The sequence below is a fragment of the Osmerus eperlanus genome, chromosome 23 (genome assembly GCF_963692335.1).
Source record: "Osmerus eperlanus chromosome 23, fOsmEpe2.1, whole genome shotgun sequence".
NCBI classification, from domain to species: domain Eukaryota; kingdom Metazoa; phylum Chordata; class Actinopteri; order Osmeriformes; family Osmeridae; genus Osmerus; species Osmerus eperlanus.
Genome location: NC_085040.1, coordinates 5,352,357 through 5,363,839, shown reverse-complemented (window position 1 = coordinate 5,363,839; position 11,483 = coordinate 5,352,357). Strand labels below are relative to the sequence as shown.

General features: G+C 48.7%; 2 protein-coding genes across 2 annotated transcripts; one reads left to right on the top strand and one right to left on the bottom strand.

Annotated features, from left to right (window-relative positions):
• The first annotated feature begins 3,911 nt into the window (after positions 1–3,911).
• zcchc4 (zinc finger, CCHC domain containing 4) lies at positions 3,912–10,535 on the top strand. The gene is made up of 13 exons (XM_062449565.1): positions 3,912–4,111; positions 4,250–4,368; positions 4,491–4,573; positions 4,702–4,980; positions 5,174–5,254; positions 8,378–8,450; positions 8,700–8,853; positions 9,032–9,132; positions 9,264–9,385; positions 9,584–9,659; positions 9,777–9,828; positions 9,986–10,142; positions 10,365–10,535. Exons 1-13 carry the CDS (start codon positions 4,018–4,020, stop codon positions 10,468–10,470), a joined length of 1,497 nt encoding a protein of 498 aa, XP_062305549.1. The 5' UTR covers positions 3,912–4,017; the 3' UTR covers positions 10,471–10,535.
• On the bottom strand, positions 5,032–8,104 carry si:dkey-219e21.4 (E3 ubiquitin-protein ligase TRIM62). Its single transcript, XM_062449566.1, has 7 exons — positions 7,969–8,104; positions 7,317–7,523; positions 6,965–7,060; positions 6,550–6,783; positions 6,440–6,459; positions 6,113–6,246; positions 5,032–6,024 (listed from the first exon to the last, which is right to left on the bottom strand). Exons 2-7 carry the CDS (start codon positions 7,521–7,523, stop codon positions 5,423–5,425), a joined length of 1,293 nt encoding a protein of 430 aa, XP_062305550.1. The 5' UTR covers positions 7,969–8,104; the 3' UTR covers positions 5,032–5,422.
• Positions 10,536–11,483: the final 948 nt, after the last annotated feature.

Here is an 11,483-nt window from a genome sequence, read left to right as displayed (position 1 = left end):
CACACTCACATTCGCACACACACATATACACACACACCCACGCTTGTGACATACACACAGCCACACATTCACACACAAACACGTGACACACACACACAGGCAGTTACAAGTACGCATATAGACATCCCTTTTTCTGTCTCCCCCCCAGCACACACACACAGTCAGACACAGTCTAGCACAGGCAGACACACAGCACGTGGACACATGTAAACACATCTACCATTGCTGACTAACAACAAATAGTAAGACACCCAGAAATCCTCTGAAGCTCATGACACTAAATTTACATTTTACATTAAATTACATTTAGTCATTTAGCAGACGCTCTTATCCAGAGCGACTTACAGTAAGTACGGGGACAGTCCCCCCGAGGCAAGCAGGGTGAAGTGCCTTGCCCACGGACACAACGTCAATTAGCACGGCCGGGGAATCGAACCGGCAACCTTCAGATTACTAGCCCGATTCCCTAACCGCTCAGCCACCTGACTCCCTGCGTGACACTAACTGTCGCGTAGTGTACAATGCGACTTCTGACACACGTGTCTTACAGTTCTTCTCAGACACCCACTGCTCGGGGGTTAGGGTGGAGGCTAACAGCAACCGTTCCCATGAACAGCCCTTCACAGACCATGAGGGCGACGCCATTTGTTTCTCAGTGACTGGTCCTCTCTGGTTCCTCTGACATGTCTTCACCAGCCAATGCGATCGCTAACTCACAAGCTCTCGACGACTATTCGACCGTGGCTGTTAACTCTCTCAGTGGGAACGCGGCAGAGTGCCCAGAAGAAGACCAGCCTGAGGCTTGAGAGAAAGCCCGCCTGTCTGTCCTCCATTGACTTTGCCTCTGCCCTCTGGCTGGTGCTCCTCCGCCCTGGCACGGCCCACCACACACAGCCGCGTCACCTGGATGCCTGCCACCGCTCCCACGGAGGTGTGAGGAACTGTGAGGAACTGCGAGGGGACGTGACCTCCATATCGGTTCCAACATGGCCGCCGGTGACGTCCACAGATCCTTGGTTCCCTGGGGAGGAGGGGGGGGGGGGGTTCCGACGGAGCTGCATATGTCTCCACATACAAGAGCTCTGAGGGGGATTCGAAGTGTTTATGGATGCTTCACGAGGGGCTTTTCGATATCGACTATTGTGACGGTAATTTTGACCATCCAGAAAAGAAGATGAAAGGTATTTAAGGTCAACGTGTGCCCCGGTACAGACGGCCTCGACACGCTAAATATACCCTGGGAAAGAAACTATTGATCCGTCTGTCTCTGCTTTAACCAATAGCAGTAATCTGAGATTGAATTAGCTATAGCGATTCTCAGGCCATTCATCCAAGTCATTGGTAATCACTTCCCGTGGACGGCAGAGAGTTAGCGCTTGATGCTAACTGTCAATGGCCCCTAAAGAAAACCACTGCTAAGGAAGTACCTTAAATCTTTGCTCGCTAACCACAAACAGATTATGTGTTCTGTCTCAAACTGGCAAAAGCAGACAGAGTGAATAACTGCTGTCTCAAGGTGAAAGGGAAAGTGACTCTGTACTCTAGTTGAGACATTGTCAAATTGTGCATAAAAATCTTGTATGCAACATGCAACTCGGCCTATGCTTCATTTTGGAGGATTTTCTTTCAGATACTGTACTTAATGAAACCTTTATGAGAGCTGACTGCAGGAAACTAGACACTGACTATTTGTTTGGCAGACTTCAATCAGAATTGATTATTACTCCAGTAGAGTACAACAGACCAGATCTGGCTGTAACAGTAGTTAATCTTAAATAACCTAACCAATAAGACCAGACTATTGAGACAAACCTGGCCAATAAGAATAGCATATCGAGCACATGTGGATGCCAGCTGAGATCACAAGACACAAACGTTTTCCATCCATTTCAAATATCCTTTCCCAAACTCCTGCTAACATTCCTCAGAGGTAAAAGGTCACATGTGGAGAGAGAAAACAGACTCGAGAGACAGGCAGATATGTTGCTTTCAAGTTGTCTATTGTGTTTTCTCACAAGGCACAGTTAGCCCTGGACTGTCAAATATCTTGGTCTCATTTCACACTCAAACTCCAGACTTCTTTTCATTAGAGGTGCAAACAGAGGGCTCTGGAGCCTTCCCTGTGTGCAGTACTGATTGGCCACCTCATTAAAACTGTTGTCCATGTCGGGGCCCAGTCTCTCTAGTGATGAGGTATGCGGCTCAACATCTCTTTGTCCCCACATTCCGTCAAATATCATCTGATGCTGGTGCTGTTGGTGTAGGCCTTTGCTACAGTATGGTATAGTACATAGCCTTCTACAGTATCCATTGCATCAGTGTAGTATACATCCAGGTTTATATCAGGACTGCGTCTACATGTTATGCTTGGGCTATGACTGACGTTATGATCATAGTGACATTGTAATATATGTAATATCATATGTAACATCATAGCACTGCGTTGTATTGACGTTGTATTAACTTATACCTCTGTCACAAACGCTCCACACAATAGTTCAACGCAGAGGATACTGCAATGCTACGTAATGAACGAGCTTTTTTAGCCCCGAACTCACAGTGGGCGTTTCTACTGTCAGAATGAGAGAACCTTTTGAATATGGAAAAAAAATATTCAGGTTGCTTCAGCAGTTCATTATTCAAATGAGCAATAAGTTATGCTAATATGCTCATACGCCAAAGCCTATGTCCCTAGTCTTAAAGTGAATTGATAAGCTCGACATGTCCACATTCTACTCGATGACAATAAATATCTATCAAAAGACCAATAATTTGACTTCTTAGCGCTGGTTTAATATTGTTACCTGTGCTCATTGTAACCCGTGGTTGTCCCGATGGTGAGATGTACAGTAGGATATCTCCTCCTTCAGCGGCACAGCACTGTCAAGCTGTGAGTACTGCACATTGATGATGCCAAGCGCAGGAAATGCCTTGGTCAGGTCCTTCGGAATGAGAATGGGAAAAAAAATGCTGCTTGAAAATGCCTTATTGCACTGTGACAATCTCTTGCTATGTTTAATTGTCAAGACGAGACATAAACAATGTCATATGCTGCGGTCCGTGGCTGCCTTTCCGACCAATCGCGCGGGATGGGTGTGGGCGTATGTTCGTCAACGCTGCTTGCGCCGCTGGTTCAGCAGCATCTCTCGAGCCAGGTGATAAATAGAGCCTCTGATAGCCTCACTGCGCTCAGCTCAGTTGCTGATAGGTTTCCTGGGTAGTGTAGTTTTATGCACTAAAATATGATGTGTCATGAATGACACGATTGTTTCGTTTGGACTACAATTATTTGTCAAGCAGCGCGACGTTGAGTAAACAAATCCGCGTTGGAATTGCACTGTGCGCAAGTCAGAGAATGGTAGAACAATAGTCTATTCTTTAAATAATACCGAGACTGTCCTTTTGATAAGGAGACAAAACTGTCCTTCATAAGGCAACGGAAGGCCAACGGCCGATGGTAATGCCTTCGTGCAGATTAAGTGACGCTCTCAGAATAAACCGATACAGAGTGGTTATAAAAATTGCCTTTATGCAACAGATTTGAATGTGACCGTGGTGTCTGTACACAAATATAATGTGGGTCTATCAAATGTTATGTTTTATTTTGTTAAAGGTATCACAGTTATTATTATAGGCTAGAATAATTGGACATGTCTGTCCAAAGGTTCAGCCTTTACTCCATAACTTTTTTAGGCTTCTTGACATAGAGTGCCTCCTAATGGAAGTCTGCAACATTGTCAACATTTAGCAAATTGTACTGTACTTGAGGAACTGTGTGTGTGCTATTTTTTGGTAAAAGATCAAAATGATATGTCAACACACATTGTTGATGATACAACGTCTAAAACAATCAACAATGTTTTGCACCTCCTTATATTTGCAACATTGTAACAAGATCCACAGGGAGTACATTCTGTGACGTCAATTGTCAGCGACCGGCAAATGACAGAAGCACGTCCTCATGTCCAGCATGCGTCTGATGTTCTGAACAGTTAAAATATTTTGGAGATTTTCAAGATGGATGTGCAATTAAACGGGAAAAATGATTACGGGTTTGGAATAGAAGTAGTTCTTCTAGAAGGGGATACAAAGGCACCGTCTTGTCCTCATGGTAACGTGACTAAATGCGCACAGAGAAGCTAGCTAGCAGCTAGCTAGAACGAAGTAGCTAAACGTAGTAACTAAGTTTTGTCAGCCTCGTGATTCTAAAATATTGCAGGATGATGACAGTTTATTTTTATTCTAACAGGTCCAACGCTGTTGTTTGAAAAAGCCAGCAAAGGAGAGGAGAAAGGCAGAAGGTTCTATGCTTGTTCAGCTTGCAGGGACCGAAAAGACTGTAACTTTTTTCAGTGGGAAGATGAAAAGGTAGGCATAGCAACAGCACTACTTGGTATTTATCCATGACCATGTCACATACTAGCTTTGACTGAAGCTACTTGGAAAACGGATTACGTGAAATGTGCAATAACCAGTTGTTGGGGTTGTAGGTATCGGAGACCAGGCTTTTGGCAAGAGAGTCAGAGAACCAGTCTAAGAAGCCACTTTTCACCCATAGACAGTACTGTTCCAGGTACAGCCCAACGTCTTAAATTGTTCAACTGATTAGCAGTTACTGAAGCAACATTTTACATGATTGGCAACAATTGACTTGATTTAGAATCAAACTAGGAATCGTTTTTATTTTCCCCTCTCGCTCAGGTTCAAGGTGTTCAAATCCTTGCGCGAGGACCAGAGAAGGCTGTGCCAGGAGTGTGACCTCCTGCTGGTGCCTGAGGAAAGAGGCGCCCACATCGGCCACAAGGCGCCTGCTGATGACATCACAGACGCCCAGCTGCAGAGACCCAGCACGCTACTGCGTCCGCTGGAGAACAAGAAGAGTAACGCCCAGTACCTGTTCACCGACCGCAGCAGCCACTTCCTGTTGGACACCCTGGCTGGCCGGGGCTTCCAGAAGGTGCTCTGTGTGGGCACGCCCAGGTGAGGGGGTTAATGGACTTCCTGTTATTTTGGTGTGTTCAGAAAGACTGGTTATTTTGAAGTTCTTTATTGTTTACATAATATGCAAATGGTGGCAGCAAAACATGGTACACGTTACGAATAAATTCAAAAATGTACTGTCACTGATGTTTAACGTTAACATTACAGTTTACGGTGTAATGTTGTGTTCCAGACTCCATGAACTTATAAAACAGAGAAATCTAGAAGGGAAGAGTAAGCCTATGAAGAGTCTACTACTGGACATCGATTTCAGGTGAGTTTTTTGTTTCGTGCACAACCTCTCACTGTCTTTATGAAACAAACAGCAGCCTAGAAAGCATGTCAAACGCCGTCCAAGGGATCACATGACGGGGGCGCGATCATCCGTTTATTTCATACAGTCGGATTTGGTTCTGAGGGGTTTCTTGGAAGGCCGTGGATCTCACAGGGCGCTGAGGTCCCTGAGCTGCATGTGGTTGGTGCCGACCTGGCCCTCGGGCGGTCTGAGGAAGCGGACGGCGGGGTAGAGGGGCTCCGTGAACTGGTGGTGCGCCCGGTCGAACACGGCGTTCAGCGCTGCCGAAAACTCCTGCAGAGCCTTCATGGTGTCCGCATCGTAGAACGCCAGATGCCCTTTCTCGTAGTTCACCCACACGCCCACCTTCCTCAGCGGCGTGGCCCGCCCGGACGCGTGGCACGCCATGTGGTGGTCGTTGTGCCAGGCCGACAGATGCCCGTCTCGGAACTCCACGCACCACGAGTTCCTGTTGCGCCCCAGTTTGGCGCCCTTGTCCCTCCCCTTCCTTTCCAGGCACCCGTAGGCCACGCCCACAGCCCAGACCGAGCAGTAGCGGACGTCCACCTCCCAGTAGCCCCGCCCCTTGGCCACGGCGGCAGAGCCCAGGGCGCAGCACACCTTGTCGAACTGGAGCGGGTGCTCCGGAACAGACGGGGCGGAGCTCCAGAAACACAAGTCCCGCCCGTCTTTCGCCACGGAGACAAAGCTGTGTTTGGTCTGCCTGTCAATCACCACAGGGCAGGAATCTAAAACCAATAGGAGAGCTTCATGAAAGACCATACCAATCAACTCATGGCCTGCATTACTGGATAATAAACAGCAGACAGTGATTACCAAGCAGCAGTGTCTTCCTCTGGAACTGAGCTTTCAGGCCGTTGGAGATGGAGCGCAGGGCTCTCATGTGCTTCTCAAACCTGTCTTCATTCAGCCTGATCTCTGCCTCCGAGGCGTCCGCCTTCTTATGACAGCTGGAGACAAATGGAGGAAGAACAAGAGACATTTTTATTGAAGTCTAAAAGCACGACACACACTCGCGTGCAGGGAGAAGCTTTGACACTGAGAACACGCTGGTGTCCTGCGGACGATGAGATTGGATGGGTCACGGGACGCAGAGCTCATGGACCCGCCCCCAGAGAAGAGGAAGTAAGGAGGGCAAATCACCTGACCTTCTCCGGATGATCCTGAAAGAAAAACCCGGAAAACACAGTTACTCGACAGCACCAGAGCCAGTATTTCATGTGTGGGACCACGCATGAACCAAGACCCCTCACCTGAGTCTCCTTCCTCCCTCCACCCTGCCCCAGTGCTTTTTGGGTAGTGTTGATGCTCTTCTGGACCAGAGCCAGGTGCTGGTCCCAGCCCTTGAGAACCTTGTCTAGTCTGGCGCTGGTCTCCCTTCGATCCAGCTCCAGGGAGTCCAGCACGGCTTGCTCCTCTCTCTTCAGGGTGGTCCTCATGCCCTCAAACCTTTCCATGACCTTCCCCCTCTTCATCTCCGTATTCCACTTCATCACAAAGAGACGAGGTGTTAGTGCATCTACATCCCATAGCTCGAGGGTACAAACAGCCAAGCAGAAAAATACAAACTTTTGTACTGTCGCCCCTGTGGAAATCAAACGAAGCACGGTGGTGGTGTCGTCCTCGCAGTGTAGTGCAGTGACCACAGGGGGGCGGTGGCGTACTTACGGAGAGATCGGCTCGGCGCTTCTTCAGAGACTGAATGTGGCCCTTTGCTTTGGACTTCTCCTCCTGCAGTTCCTCCAGGCGCCTGGAAAGTTGCTTCTGCAGGTGACAAGACTTTACTGTTCTTCGGAACCAGGAGAAGACTGGCACTTAGGTTATTGGGCTCTCGAACATGAACGGTTTCGATCATGATACTGGGAATTAACTGTACGAGTATAGATATAAGTATGTTCTTTATTGTCCACAAAGGGAAATGAATTGTTTGCCTTTAAAGTACAGTACACAGTACCTAGGTTGTAGTGTCTACAATGCGAAAGATGACGTCCATATTCGTTAAGGACGTGGGTCAGGTTACCTCTGAAAGCTTCCCAGATTCCGCGAGCTTGTGTAGCAGTTTGGGGGAGCGGGGGAACGGCTGCACCACCCCCTCGCCCTGAAAGCACGTGGGAGACGGGTCGAGGACGCCCTCCTGCAGTACCCCCTGATCGCCACAGGGGGCGACGGCTAGGAGATCACCGGAGGGCACCGTCGACACATCCAGGATTGACTGTTGATCTGCCATCTTTCACCAAAGAAGAAAAGAAAAAAACATGGATATGCATTGAATCCTTTTTTCCCCCCGATTTCTTTTCATATCCATTTTCACCCCGTTTCAGTAGAACAACTGTAGCAAAGCTCTGGTTACACAGGTTGTAGGTAGAATGGTATGTAGTGGCTTACATTCTTCTGTCAAAACATGCCTGTTCTGAACGCACACGTTCTAGTTTAGCTATGGTAGGAAAGTGAATGAGGATTGTGTCCAAGTTAGTGAAAACAGCTGAAATCTACAGAACATCCAGCCTGAAGGGGAACTTTCAGTCTAACCATTCCCGCATACTGACTAGGCACTGTGTGTTATCGTGCAATCGTTGTGCAATAGTCAACTTTATACAGTCTAAAGACTCATTTCCCCTTCGAGAAAGCAGTCATGCTTTGGTATGAATAGCATGTGTGAAAGCAGTACTCACCGTGCTCTGATCTGGAGTCGTGCTGAGTTGGCGAAGAATGTGATCAGTTTTGAGGAAGGTTGTGTATTAGCTTGACAAGCTGCAGCCTGCTGTGTGCGTTTGAGAGGGCGTGTGTGTGTGTGTGTGTGTGTGTTTTGTATGTCTGCTCACACCCATTTTTTTTATTGACGCCAAGGTGGCCTCGGGTGTTTGTCTTGCTAGCATGGTGTGTGCAATTATATTGACTTTCTCTAAACCCCAGCAGTGATTTTTGTTCCATATATGCCTCAGAACTGCACACCCGCGTTCTGTGGTCACATCAGGGGTTGTGAAGAAAACCGTTTCCTTTCTGTTGTCGCACTGACATTAAACCAGGTGTGACATAGAAATGCAATTCTGTCAGACGTTGAACCCGATATGTCTGTTCTAGATACGCCCAGTTCTACGGCCAGGATGAATTCTGCCACTACAACATGTTCAACCACCACTTCTTTGGTGGAGAGGTAAGAATCGACCCTGAGGCCGGATTCATTAAAACCATTTGACATCTTCTCCTACTCAACACTTCTGTGAATTTTTAGACATAAACGTTGACCCTTGTTGACGGATCGTGATCATCTCGCGAAAAATGTGGTCACGGCGCTGCTTCCACCCCCTACCGTGTCCTTTCGTACAAGTCGTCCCAGCGTAATCGAGCTGAATTCCTATTCATTCACGAGGAGCGAGTCCTGAATGGTCTGTGCTCCCCGCAGGCGGCCAGGGCCGTGCTGCAGGCGTTCCTCGGCGAGGGCGCGGACGGGGAGCGGGTGGTGATGGTGTCCGACCCTCCTTTCGGAGGCCTGGTGAAGCCTCTGGCCCACAGCTTCTCCTCCATCGCCAGCACCTGGCAGAGCCTGCAGACCACGGGTGAGCCGGCGGGGGCAGAGGGAACTCCGACGCCTGACTTGACGTACACGTAGTGCTCTCAATACGATGTGGCGTTTGGAAGCCGTGACCCAGACTACCAACCAGACTGCTCGGTTCCTGCTAGTGCTGTTGTGTCGGTGGTCGTTCTGGACGTGTAACGCCTCCCTCCAACCTCCAGGGGGCAGCGACAAGGAGATGCCGACGATCTGGATCTTTCCTTACTTCTTTGAGCCCCGCATCTTAGAATGCTTCCCGTCCTTCGTCATGCTGGACTACCAGGTATGAGACCTCGGTCATGCATCCTCACACACACACACACACACAGCCACCCCACATCCAAACGCGTGTGTGTGAGTGCGTGCTGCGATTCGTGAGCTTTCGTGGGAGTTCGCCTGTCGTCTGTCCTCCAGGTGGACTACGACAACCACCCCCTTTACAAACACGGGAAGACTGGCCGGAAACAGTCCCCTGTCCGGCTGTTCACCAACCTGGCGCCCCGAGACATCGTCCTGCCTAAGGAGGAGGGATACAGGTACTCACACACACACACACACACACACACACACACACACTGCATCCGTCGTGCGCACGTTGCCTTGATTTCTCCTGACCCACAGGAGATAGAAAGCAAATCAATCAGCTTATGGGTGGTGGTCATCCGGATTCATTTACATGTACGTGACAGGGACTTTAGATGCGGTTGTGTCCTACTGTGCGTTGTCCCCTCCAGGTTCTGCGCCATGTGCCAGAGGTACGTGAGCTCCCAGAACAGGCACTGCTCCCAGTGTAACGTCTGCCCCTCCAAGGTACGTACCCAGACACGCTTCCCCCCCCCTCTCTCTCAACCTGCCCGGGGGGGTCCTATGAGGAGAGCGCACGGGCGAGGTCCTCCAACGTTCTAACTGTCCTCCTCCCACTCTCAGGACGGCCGGGAGTGGAGACACTGCTCCGAGTGTCAGAAGTGCTTCAAGCCCTGTGAGTGGAATGCGAAGATGTTTCAGAGCCACGTCCGGGGGTTCTTCTTGTGGAGACCTGTTGAATGACTGGCATAATCTGTCTCACCTTCTCTCTCTCTTTCTCTCTCTCTCTCCCCCTCTTCCACACGCACCCCCCCCCCCTCACACGCACGCAGCGTGGAGGCACTGCACATCCTGCGGCCGCTGCGCGCTCCCGGACCACCCTTGTGGGCGGAGCCAGGGAGGGAAGCAGGAGGGCTGCTTCAACTGTGGCAGCCCGGCGCACAAACGCAGGGCGTGCCCGCTCGCAGACGCGCAGAGGAGCCACAAGAGGTAGGCCGCATCATCCCAGCGTGTTTGGTTTGTGTCCCGCGTGACCGTGTGTGTGTGTGTTGGGGTCACGTGGAGACGTTTGTGCGTGTGGCTTCACAGTGGGCCGGGATGGGTGTTATTGAAGAATTAGCGAGAAAAAGTGGTTGTGTGTTGCTGTGGGTGTTGCTGGTGTTTGGCTTGCCAACGCTCATGTCTGAACGTGCCCTTTTGTGTCTCGTTCAGTAAAACCAAGGCTAAGAAAGGCAGCACTAACCAGCGACCTCCCAAACCAAAGAGGATGTCTGGAGCTGCCCGCAGAGCCCTGAAGAAGACGGCACTGGTCACATGACCTAACTGTCACGCCACGCATCTGGATTCAAGATTGTTTTCATGAATAAAAGTCACAAAGTTCAATTTGTCTTTTGACGATTCTTAACTTCCCCTTTTACATAGACTGACCTTTTTGGAGTTGGAACTGGAAAGTCTGTTATGCACGCTAAGCACCATTGCTGTCGTCGCCTTCATACAATGGATTTCTTTGACCTTTCCTTGTCAAATGTCATGGTTTCAATTTGATCCAGTTTTTAAACAACAAGAAAGCCTGAGGTAGAGAACATTTATAACAAAACAGATGAAATATGTTTTCCTTATTTGTGTACAAGATATGTGAGAGGATAACGAAGAAATATTTTCCAACCCAGAGGCAAGTGTCATGGGATTTGAGAGAAGGCTTCACTTCTGCATTCCTCCCAGATCACCCTAAATCCATCTGACATCAAAGCTAGCGCTCATGTCCTTCCAAAGAAAAGGAACCGTGTCGATACAAACACTGCTGGAAGTGTGGAATGTTTAGTAATAATCTTATTGTGTCAAGTGGTTACAGAATGGAAAATTAAGAGATTATCTGAAGGATTGACATAACTTCAAGGCATTTTGGACTGTGGATGTGTTCACAGCTTGCTTACTTAAGTTATTTATCAAAACTGTATTGCAACTGGACAAACCTTAAAGGTAAAATAGGTAAGATTTTTTTCCCATCAACAAATAAAAGTCCCCTATATTGTTTAGCAACACAGACAGCTCAGTGCCGTATACATTTGTTGTGCCCCGTTACTTCCCAGCCCATTATGTTCCAGCAATCCTCTTCCTGTCAATTTCCTTTGGGGAGACAGGCTTTCCTCCTTGGCTTCTTTTGTGAAACCACTGTCAATCATTTAGAATTGGGGGCATTGTTTCTCATATTAGAATGTATAATGTTGGGTGTTGCAGCTTTAGGCAATTAGTACAGTGTATTTTAATGATTTCCTTTAGCCAGTAGATGGCAGAATCGATCTCTGCATATCAAGGACACTTTTCCTTTAA

Excerpts from the sequence above, each read along its gene's own strand:
- zcchc4 (XM_062449565.1), top strand. The coding sequence starts at position 4,018 with ATGGATGTGCAATTAAACGGGAAAAATGATTACGGGTTTGGAATAGAA. Across the intron at positions 4,981-5,173 it reads CTCTGTGTGGGCACGCCCAG|ACTCCATGAACTTATAAAAC; the intron begins GTGAGGGGGTTA and ends GTTGTGTTCCAG. Across the intron at positions 10,143-10,364 it reads GCGCAGAGGAGCCACAAGAG|TAAAACCAAGGCTAAGAAAG; the intron begins GTAGGCCGCATC and ends TGTCTCGTTCAG.
- si:dkey-219e21.4 (XM_062449566.1), bottom strand. The coding sequence starts at position 7,523 with ATGGCAGATCAACAGTCAATCCTGGATGTGTCGACGGTGCCCTCCGGT. Across the intron at positions 6,460-6,549 it reads GAGGGAGGAAGGAGACTCAG|GATCATCCGGAGAAGGTCAG; the intron begins GTGAGGGGTCTT and ends TTTTTCTTTCAG. Across the intron at positions 6,025-6,112 it reads GAGGAAGACACTGCTGCTTG|ATTCCTGCCCTGTGGTGATT; the intron begins GTAATCACTGTC and ends TATTGGTTTTAG.